At 42.0% G+C, this 10,191-nt stretch overlaps 3 protein-coding genes across 3 annotated transcripts; 2 read left to right on the top strand and 1 right to left on the bottom strand.

Annotated features, from left to right (window-relative positions):
* Positions 1–762: 762 nt before the first annotated feature.
* LOC108112264 lies at positions 763–3,654 on the top strand. Its single transcript, XM_017222087.2, has 4 exons — positions 763–2,240; positions 2,297–2,529; positions 2,584–2,980; positions 3,032–3,654. The coding sequence occupies exons 1-4, from the start codon at positions 777–779 to the stop codon at positions 3,539–3,541; spliced, it is 2,604 nt and encodes an 867-aa protein (XP_017077576.1). The 5' UTR covers positions 763–776; the 3' UTR covers positions 3,542–3,654.
* A 141-nt stretch (positions 3,655–3,795) lies between these two features.
* LOC108112291 lies at positions 3,796–4,815 on the top strand. Its single transcript, XM_017222115.2, has 3 exons — positions 3,796–3,961; positions 4,033–4,241; positions 4,300–4,815. The coding sequence occupies exons 1-3, from the start codon at positions 3,883–3,885 to the stop codon at positions 4,615–4,617; spliced, it is 606 nt and encodes a 201-aa protein (XP_017077604.1). The 5' UTR covers positions 3,796–3,882; the 3' UTR covers positions 4,618–4,815.
* Positions 4,816–6,999: 2,184 nt separating this feature from the next.
* On the bottom strand, positions 7,000–9,664 carry LOC108112347 (nose resistant to fluoxetine protein 6). Its single transcript, XM_017222174.2, has 9 exons — positions 9,394–9,664; positions 8,965–9,334; positions 8,839–8,912; positions 8,578–8,780; positions 8,405–8,517; positions 8,138–8,348; positions 7,897–8,078; positions 7,369–7,834; positions 7,000–7,312 (listed from the first exon to the last, which is right to left on the bottom strand). The coding sequence occupies exons 1-9, from the start codon at positions 9,662–9,664 to the stop codon at positions 7,085–7,087; spliced, it is 2,118 nt and encodes a 705-aa protein (XP_017077663.1). The 3' UTR covers positions 7,000–7,084.
* Positions 9,665–10,191: the final 527 nt, after the last annotated feature.

Genomic DNA, 10,191 nt, shown 5'->3' on the forward strand with positions numbered 1-10,191 from the left:
GCTACGATCCATTTTTAATTTAATTGACAGTTATTTGGGAATATGTATTCAAAAAGTCTACATGATTCTTTACACATCGTTTTGAGTCGTTTTTGTTTAAACATATCTTTAATATTCATAATCACAATGAGTACACTTGATCTGCGGACTATACTTAGATTGTTAAACGCCACACGAAAATTTCTGTTTAAACTGATAAATTTTTCTAAAACACATATAAATATTTCCATTACATCTATTATATAGTTTACTTTAGATAGTATAGTACTTTCTTAAATTTATAATTTAGTATAGTACAGTACGAATAGGGATATAGTATTTTCAACCCTATTCTAAATTATTTACTTGTTTATCTGATCTGCTTTTTCAGGACAATTGGGATTTCCCAAAGGGTGGTTATTTCATGAAACGGAATTTGTTCTCAAATGCCAAAAGACGGCCTTTTCAAATTTTACTTTGGAATGAGGGGTAGTTTTGTGGAAAATTCTGATAGCAAATAGGAAAATGTTTGCTCTGAAAAGATAATGTAAAAATATCTATCTTTTGATAAGAATGATGCAAGATATAGGGGTAGGTTTGTATTTGTTCAGAGATACATAGAAAGATAAGAGGTTTCTAAACCATTTTATTATTTGTAACCATCATTTTAATAAATTTAACTTAGAATCATTTAAAAATTATAAAATGCAAAATGTATAGATTATCTGGTAAAACATTGTCATTTTACACATAGAAGTTTTTCAATTAATATAACCTGAATAATATTAAACCCTAGAATGTCTCGCGTTTCCAAAAGGGTTTACGATGCCAAGAGCACTTATCCGGACCGCACTAAATCCGAGGAGAAGTCTTTTACGGAAGTAAATGTGCCTATCAAAAAGCTAGATACTGCTCTCCTCTTGCTAAGCTCCAAAGAGGACTGTGTCCTTCTGACAGTCTTCAGTCATATCACAGACTTTGCCCGCCGCCAGGACATGAATGTCCTGGAGCTGAGGGCCCATGGTTTACTAGAGCTGTTGCTTGAAAAGGATCTTTTCATCAGCTCGGAAAACACAATGATCAGACGGTTTTCTTTGTACCTGCTCACTGCTCTGTTGGACAGCACAGACATGTCCACCTACGAGCCAGAGCAGACGCAGAAGATCCTGGAACTGGCTTGTAGATTCTACCTAAAAGAGAGCGACGACTTCTGCAACGAGTATCTGACTTATATAATCAATGTGTGCTTAAGGGATCCCCAGATGGCCCACGACATTGTGGAAGAAACCGAGTTCCTGGAGAAGCTTAAGTTAGTGTTCGTTAATTCCGAAAATCCGGATACCGTTTTTAACTCTATAGAGGCTCTACATCGGATGCTTCTGGTCCAAAGTGCCGACCAGATGCTGGAGTTCACAACTATGCCAGATTTTCCGGTGGATCGAATTATTTGCGAGGTGACCAATGAATTTCCGGAGATTCGCAAGGCGGCCTTAAAAACATTAAAAACCCTACTGGCCGACACCAGCGAGGATAGTGTCTTTGAGCCACTGCATCGTTGCTTCTTTGTTCTAGAGCAGTTAGTCAAAGCATTTTGCGAAAATCCCCAGGGACCGGAGGCGGCCGATATCATCGAGGTTCTGGCCCCGGCTCTGCGATCCGAAAAGATGACCAAGCTGTTCTTCGAGCAAAATCTGTTCGACCTGGTCGTTGAGCAAATGCGCAATCACATGGACATAATGCCGCTGGAGATGTGCTGCACCATAATCTCAATATTTGCGGAAACGGCTCAGTACGAGCAATTTTTGCAGCGAATGCATAAAGCTGAGATCACAGACATGTTCCTTAACTGCCTGATGAAGAACAAACCGGCTCCGGCCGCCTTCGTCATAATGGGACTTCACCGTATGTCTCAGCATCCGGATGCATTGCGTCGAATTGTGGCCTCATATGAGGAGGGAGCTATCCGTAAGCTGGTGTCTATTCTAATGTCGCCAGATGTACCTATAAAGATTCGGGAGCAGGCCGCTGAGTTCCTTTCCCGTCTACTGGTGGCTGCCTTCCGGGATACAGCTGCCCAACTGAAGGAACAGGAAGTTGCCGCCGTTCTTACAGCGATCATCACTCAGGGACAACCTACTCTGTCCATTGATCTGATACTCTCTCTGCTGACGATCATCGAGAGTCTGGCCCAGAATGAGGAATACCGCACAATCCTGGGGGAGTATAGCTCGCTAACGGAGCAGATTGCCCAACTACTAATGGTGATTATCTAAAGGCTATATTATGTACCATAATCCTTATATTTTCCTGATCGCAGCGTTCCTTTGCTCACTCCATTTTGGTGAACAATATTTTCCGCTGTCTGTGCACTTTGATCGATGAGGCTCCGGTGCGTGAGACCCTGCTGGCCAACTATATAGTTTCCTCTATTAAGCGGGCTCTCAAGTCGCTTTCCAATCTGGTCAAGACCTCTGTGACCAACTTCATTCTTCAGACCACTCGGTTCAATGAGTTCATAGACGCCTATATTGATCGTGGGATCCTTGAAGTGTAAGAGAGTCTTTCTTTTTATCTCAGAGATTTGCTATGATCTTTTCATCTTAGTTTGTTAGAGTTCCAGAAACACTCATTCTGTGTTTCCACCTGGGCACCGGCCATCGAGAGCATCTTGTCCAAGTGTCCCACAATGAAGTTTGCCATCCGCAACTGTCTGAACTTCACGGATATTACAGCTGGCAAAGACTTCTTTGTTTCGCGTAGGAAATTCGAAGATTTCCGGACTTTCCAGGAAATTTTACGCAACGATTGCTCGCCTTTGGATGCCGTTTTGGTGGTAAACTTCGATCGGCCCAAGGCTGATGTAAATGATGTAGTCGACGTGCCACTACGGTGCTTGAACACGATCACAGATGTACCTGGGGATCAGGGTTGGGACTACTGTAAGAGGCCCGGAGACAACTTCTTGCCGCAATACTTGGAGGCACTTAACCAGACACTGGCGGTGAGTTAAATTTAGCTTCTAATATAGTGTTTTTGAAACCTCCCCCCATAGATCCATGGTTTGGTGGAGAATCCAGAGCGTATCCGTCGTTGCATTGACTTTGATAACGTGGCCAAGCGGAGCAAGCTGATCGCCCAGGCGGTGTTTGCTGTGATGAACGACAATCTGAAGATAATGGATCTCAATTCGACGGAGGAGTGCAGCCGAACTACAGTGCGTTGTCACCTGCAGGAACTGCGCCACATCCTGCACACTAACTTCATTCCACTGGGCTTAGTTCGCAGTGGCTGCCAATTTGAACGTGCGATACTCTTCAAAGGTTTGGCGGATCAGATCGGACTGCCGTGCACACTGCAGCGTAGTGTTGATGGCAGAATGCTTTACAATGAGGTGCCACTACCACTGGAACCAGAAAAGGATATACACTGCGATAAGAAGACGCTGAAGTTCATGCCATGGCGTATGCTGCGACCCACCCATGTAGTCGATCTTATGTACAATGTGGGCGAACTGTATCCGATGCAGAGTCGCCAGGCGCTGCAGTACCTTCGCCTCTACTAATCTTAAATTTCGAAATTTTCAAAACCATTTTTCTGTCTCTTGCTAAATTATTCTGTCCCATTTTTTATCACCTGCTGAATGCATATTTAGTAAAGGGATTTCGTCGGTTTGAATCTGGTCTTCTAATTCTCAATCTAATGTTTCTCATTTTTGGAAATTTGGCTTGGTTTGAGTCGTGACTAAGGAAATCCATTGCGCATGTCCTTCTCGTCTGCCACTGCGTCTGACATTCGTGGTTGTGTCAGTTAGATAGCAGTGGGGTTCGCGGAATGAGTAGCACGTAAACAAGAGAATCTTGGGCCACGGTAGATTAGCCAACGAATCGGGTGGCCAGCGGCAGGATGATCAGACCCTTCGTCACGCTGCTCTACTTCCTGCTGACCAGTTCGTCCATCGTCTTCACGGCCTGTGTAAATAATGGTAAATAAATGTCCTGGAGCTCCGTGACCTTGGCATGGAAAAATCAATAACATCTCCCATTCAATATCCAGTTACGGGCACTAGTTCTCCTGGTCCCGGTCCCAGTACTTCGCTGACGAGCGGGCATATCCACCGTACGGCGGCGGCCATTGAAAGGGTTAATCTGCTGTGGTGCTACGCCTGCCACACGATGGATGACGGAGAGGCCTGTGTGGATGTGGCGGTCAAGAACGACACGACGCTGATGAAGAAGTGCCATGGCGAGGAGTTCATATGCATGGTGTGTTTGCAGGATCTTAAATATTGGATGTCCTTACCCATAACCCACCTGATTTTAGGTCAAGCGTTTCTCGTACACCACCAGCACGGAGAACTCCACCAGTTCGCCAAAGATGTGGTCTTTAGATCGACGATGTGCTGCCAACTGCGAGCCCGGCTGCATTATCATTGGCGAGCGGACCAAGCTCTATGCCTGCACCTCCTGCTGCGAGGAGTCCTTCTGCAATACGGGTCGGGGTGCTGCTTCCGGGATCTTCCATCGCGAGGACACGGGCATTGGCACACGGCTCTTTTGGCTGGCTGCGCCATTTTTGGTCAATATGTCGCTGGTGTTGTATAAACGACATGCCGGCCATGTTCTCCTCAAGCTGCAATAGCCCTGCGGGTCACACCTCACTGAATTTATGGGCACACAAATGCTCTCGAAGATGCTTCACACACTCAACTCAACTCCACTCAATGCCAAATCCTAGCTAATTTTAGATCTATGTCTCCTGTAATGTAGATAGGCCATCATGTTGCCGTGTGATAATAAAAGCTGGCCTCGTCACTACAGCGAGCTCACACCCAACAAATCGAGAGATCCATATTTTGCCTGTTTTATCTATAGGCTAGTATTAATCGTATATATTTTAACATGGATTATCTTGAATTAAAAATTGATTTCCCAAAACTAAACTAAACTTAAATTCGATTCTTATTAAATACTGCAAGGAAAATCCAAATTATTTTCTAATTACATTTAAAAGAAACTCGATATTGACTTAACATACGGATATATATCTCACTAGATTTCATTCTAAATGTTAAGCGCATTATTTGATCAGATCAAATGTGTCAGCTTATCTCTAGGCAAGCGGTTAATAGAATAATTGTAATCCCAAAATTAGGAATTCGGTGCCCACATCCTTTTGGCCCTCTTCAGTGATATTCCACATATATTCTGGTAAACATCGAGGCCATGAATACATGCATTAAGCCCTTCATTTTGGTCCTGTGAATTGCATTACGTTTCCGTTTCCACATGCCCAGTTTCCTCTGTCTGCATCCGCATTACGATTTTGGTGATGGAAATGGGTGGGAAATTCTATGAAGGGCGGCCCTTCTGGGCAGACATGAATTATTTATTGGGCAAGCAGTCGCCGCATCGGAGGAGTATTCATAAGCAGAGAGGGAGAGTGGGCGGGAAAGGACCTCTTATCCGGCCTTGGATGGGCGGCAGATCCTGCTCATCTAATGGAGTTGCCATTAAAAACAGATACTAACATGAGACATGCTGCATCCGTGTTTCCGTGCGTGGGCCTCTTGTTTTGTCCTTATTTTCGGGTCGGGAATGCACCACGCCCCCTCATTTGGAGCACACATACAAGAAGGCTCGTTAACGCCCATGAATTGCACAAGCTTCGTACACAGTGAGAAAGAAGCTAACAAATTGAGAACCTTTTTCATTTGGAATCTTCATTTTTATACTAATTTAGGAAATTCTCTTGTTTAGCCTTTACTTATAAATAAGAATTTACTTTATTTAATATCCAAATATTAAATTACATAATTTTTTACACTGTATACATGAGATTTTCCTGCTCCAGTTTCTGGCCCCTGGAGGGACATTTGCCTGGGCCAAAAATGCTGGGCTGGCCTGGCCTGGCTCCTAGATGAACTTCCGGTGCCTAGACTCCTATATCTTGGCTAATAAAGCCGAGACAAATCTCTTCATTTCGGGCTTAATTTTCTTAGCAAATTTACATAAATGACCGAGGGGAGAATATGGAGGCCAGGAAGTCAGATAGGGTTCAGGTTCAGCCAGCTGGCCATCCATCATGGCTCTCAGTGGGTGGCTGAGTTGGGGGAAGGAGTAGAGGAGGTGGATTGCTTTATGTGGCCTTCGTGTATTTGGCGTTTATTTTTGCGGCTTTCATGTCGTAAATCTTCATCAGACGGCAAATTACGTGGTTTCCATCGCGCCACTCACCCGCTCCATCCTACGGGCATCCTTTGGTGTTACGGGGGCACTTTTCGAAATGTGGCGGAACGTATCCGGCAAACAATAAAGTGACCGCAATGCGAGCCCCCAGCCCCTTATATCCTTGGCCAGGAAAAACAATAAACGGTGACAAAAAGGCAAACAGGATGCGCATAAAAACAGCAACAATAAAAGCATAGACAACAACAAAAATAACCGTTAAAGGACAACCAGGAGGAGGCGCCTCTGACGGCCCAGCCATTGACAACAGTTTCATTTATGAAAAATAATAGCCACGGCAATATGCAAAATTTATTATTATATTTGCGTTGAGCCGCAAAAATGCGACGGATTTCGAACCTCGACCCCAAAAAGTTGATGGTACTTTTTGAAAGAGGCAAAAGGAAGTTCAGATACACTTTCTGATATGGCTTATTAATAGAAAACTCTAATTTGTAGTACGAACCTCTTTCAATCATAATAACATAATTATTATAGACCTTTTCTGTTTAAAAAGTAGATTAATTCATGAGGTGATAAGCTCCACCTGTCGATCACGTTAAAACATAAAACACGTTTTAGCAAATCAAAGGTGACCGATTGTACACATTACTAACTTAGAAATCTGTTTAATTCATACTTCAAGTGGCGATAAGTTAATGATTTAACGTCATAACTGATTAAAAATAAATTCGTTAAAAACTCGATTACTACGAATGTTTTGATAAGAGCCCAAATGTTTGGCCTTTTTCGGTGCATTCAGAGGAAAAGTGTTATCAGTGAATAAGATGAAAGATCTTTTGAAAGTGTTTATATTTTTTAAAGTATTCTATCTTAGTTCTTATATTTTTTAAAGTATTCTATCTTAGTTCTACGATCACTTATGATTTTTGTACTTCATCAGACTCTGAAGTTTCGGTTGTTATTATTACCTCTTCTGGGGCACTAGGTGCGTTATCATCTACCAGTGATTTCTTTTCAGCGATAGTTGTGCTTTTTTTGCTTGGCCTCAGGAACTGGTCTAGACCACCGAAAGGTGCCTCTATAAGTAGGTGCATCAGATAGGAAAACAACACGGTGCCACCAAATGTCGACCAGATGTTGAGCATCTAAAGAAATAATAAATTAAGTCATTTAAAATTCAGGTCAAAATAAAAATACATACAATTCTGTAATTCGAAAAGTAAACATTTGTCCTTGTGCTCCTAGCGTTGATCTCCATGAAGAACATATGCCAAATGTAAGCGGAGTAAGAAAGCCTGGAAAGAGGCTGCCACAGCGGAGAGGAAAGGAAACTATTGGCTAGGCCTCCATATCCCTGAATGCAAGCGAAGATCACCCAGCAAACGGCCAACGACCAGCCCACTCTGGTTAAGGTATAGTACGAAGACTCCGCCAAGGTAGACGCATTAGCATCAGTCCATTTGGAAGCCGGATACAAAGCAAAGATTGCAGTAAAGATCATAGCCAGGCAAAGGATCCATCCTAACCACACGTATAACCAGCTTAGCTCGAACTTCTTTCCTCTATTCAGATGCAGGAAATAGCCAAAGAGAAATCCTATCAACCAAGGTGTGGCGTGTGTATGAGTGGCAAAGTAGGCATCTCTCATTGCCTCCGAGGAAGCAGTGCTAATGGAAAATGTGAGCTTGTATCTCTTTTTTTACTTTAATACTGAAAGAGTTTAACTTACGTAACCATCATTGTGTAATCATTGACCATCATGGTGGCGAAAAGGCAGGCAGTTAGTAAAATTATGAGGACGAGAATACCAGCAGCAGCTTTCTTTCCCCATTTGTAGAGAGAAATCAGCAGGATTGGTGAGATAATATATAACTGTATGTCCACCGACAGGTACCAGGTTTGGGACAGGCACTATAGTCAAAGGAACTACTATATCATTTTGTTCTAGATTAAAAGTGACTTTACCTTACCGTATCGTTGGTATAATTATTCACGAAAAGCAAAGTCCAATACCAACTATCCCGACAAGCTGCCTTTCCTATGTAACCACTAGCAAAAAGTGGTCCATCCGATACCAAAGGCATGAGTTTCATATACACCACAATGGCCATTGCCAAGATAGGAACTATACGGATTAGACGATGTAGATACATGATGGGCACATTAAGTTTGCCTTTAGTTCTGTGGATTAATTAGTTAATAAGTAGGTTAGTTTTATACATATATCTTTGACTTACTTATCCATCAATCGCAGTGGAATCAAAGCCACTAACAAGCCGCCAATCACTAAAAATGAATCAACCGATATAAAGCCATGCAGGATAAAGCTGGCAAATGCTGAATCTAACCACTGTAAATGGATTTTAACTTATAAATAGGAATCACTGTTAAAATTTAGAAATAATCTTACTGTTGCCGCACTGAAAAGGTTAATATTTGGTTTAATAAGAGTCGCCGAGTATTCATGACAAGTGATCACCCAAAGGAGAGACAAGCAACGTATTCCATGAAGGCAGTCGATCACATTCGGATTCGATTGGCTTTCTACAACTCGAAATAGGGCACGGGAGCTGGCTCTGGCTGAGAACATCTTTACAATGGGAGGAATTTGATCTAAAAGTACAAAACTTTGTTAAGTTCCAATCAGAAAGATCGTTTCTAAGTTACTCACTTTGGTTCTTGACCAGGAAGTAGTCCCATAGAGTAAACAAGGTCACCAGAGAACCCATTATCGATAAGAAAACTCTACAAAAGAGAATATTTAGCCAAAAGTGTAAAAAAGTTTTGGTTCCCTTACATCATGAAAATGGTGAGTCCATCCCAGGGTTCACTTTCACTTGTCTGGCAGCTACCATCGCTGATACTCATGCCAGAGCTGGAGATATTAACATTAAGTAGCTGCTTCATTAGTTGGCCGATAACCGTGTTCATGTGGACGGCAGAGCAGGAGGCAGGAAAGCAAGTAGCCGTGTTAAAGTTACCAATGCTTAAGTTGTCGATTCCCATGATCTTGGCTGGGGAAACCGAGAGAAAGCAGTACTTTCCTTGGATACTTCTGCGCTGACTAATGATACTCTTTCTGATATTGAGACATTCGTCGTAGTTTCCCAGATCATAGGAGTTTCCAGTAAGTAATCCGGATGGTATGGAACCCCAGGCATCGATCACTGAAATTTCATAGATTTTACCCATAAGCATATACTTTTTTTATTCAAAGTTTACTTACTTTGTAGTGCCCAGACTTGACCATTTAGAAGTCCTGTCATTAAGGCAGCCATATCACTGGCACACAGGAGATCCTCCTCTCTTGGCGATTGGGTATCCAGGACGATTAGCTCTTTCAGTGAAACATTTTGAAAGTATTTAGCAAACTCATGGCCCAAGGATTTAAGTTCGCTGACACGGTGAAAATCTGGCAGATCCTTCCAATCGTTTGCCTTTGCGGCAGTGATAAGTGCAATCCCACAGAGTAATACTATTCCGACTTTGTTGACCATCATGATGGTTTAACTCGTAATGAGGGTTACTCAATGATTCCGGAATCCCTTTATATGAGAAATAGCTGGCGATAACGCCGTCTACACAAACCAAATGCGATATTACTCATCAGATTGTCAATAACATTGAATATGTCTGATTAGGCAATCTTTCAAGCTTTCAGTTTAAAATATTAATCAGTACTTAATGTACTTAAACTACGGCAGCACTTAATAAAATCATTCAAAACCTGCCAGGTGCACAAAAATATTTAGCTCCTTATCTATTTAGGTTTTTCTTTAAAGTGTTCCGATTTAGTTATAATTAGTTGGATTTTGTACTTACTATTATCAAGATACAAACATGTTGTTGTTAAACAAATTATTAATCGGTTTAGTTTTCATGATTTAAACTGATATAAAAAGACTCTTGAAAATCATTTTAAATTAGTGAAAATTTATAGATACCCCAATGGATTTGTAGGGAAAATGTCACAGAGTTTCCCGCGGCCGTTATTGCTTTGCCCGCTTTATTCATTCATTATTAT

The sequence above is a fragment of the Drosophila eugracilis genome, unplaced genomic scaffold (assembly GCF_018153835.1).
Source record: "Drosophila eugracilis isolate 14026-0451.02 unplaced genomic scaffold, ASM1815383v1 contig_90, whole genome shotgun sequence".
NCBI lineage: Eukaryota > Metazoa > Arthropoda > Insecta > Diptera > Drosophilidae > Drosophila > Drosophila eugracilis.

What these genes read in the sequence shown, in the direction of transcription:
- LOC108112264 (XM_017222087.2), top strand. Translation starts at nt 777, where the DNA reads ATGTCTCGCGTTTCCAAAAGGGTTTACGATGCCAAGAGCACTTATCCG. An exon ending in AGATTGCCCAACTACTAATG is followed by an intron (nt 2,241 to 2,296) that starts GTGATTATCTAA and finishes TCCTGATCGCAG; the next exon opens with CGTTCCTTTGCTCACTCCAT. An exon ending in GATCGTGGGATCCTTGAAGT is followed by an intron (nt 2,530 to 2,583) that starts GTAAGAGAGTCT and finishes TTTTCATCTTAG; the next exon opens with TTTGTTAGAGTTCCAGAAAC.
- LOC108112291 (XM_017222115.2), top strand. Translation starts at nt 3,883, where the DNA reads ATGATCAGACCCTTCGTCACGCTGCTCTACTTCCTGCTGACCAGTTCG. An exon ending in CACGGCCTGTGTAAATAATG is followed by an intron (nt 3,962 to 4,032) that starts GTAAATAAATGT and finishes TTCAATATCCAG; the next exon opens with TTACGGGCACTAGTTCTCCT. An exon ending in GCGAGGAGTTCATATGCATG is followed by an intron (nt 4,242 to 4,299) that starts GTGTGTTTGCAG and finishes ACCTGATTTTAG; the next exon opens with GTCAAGCGTTTCTCGTACAC.
- LOC108112347 (XM_017222174.2), bottom strand. Translation starts at nt 9,664, where the DNA reads ATGGTCAACAAAGTCGGAATAGTATTACTCTGTGGGATTGCACTTATC. An exon ending in CTTCCTGGTCAAGAACCAAA is followed by an intron (nt 8,781 to 8,838) that starts GTGAGTAACTTA and finishes TTGTACTTTTAG; the next exon opens with ATCAAATTCCTCCCATTGTA. An exon ending in ACCTTTTCAGTGCGGCAACA is followed by an intron (nt 8,518 to 8,577) that starts GTAAGATTATTT and finishes ATCCATTTACAG; the next exon opens with TGGTTAGATTCAGCATTTGC.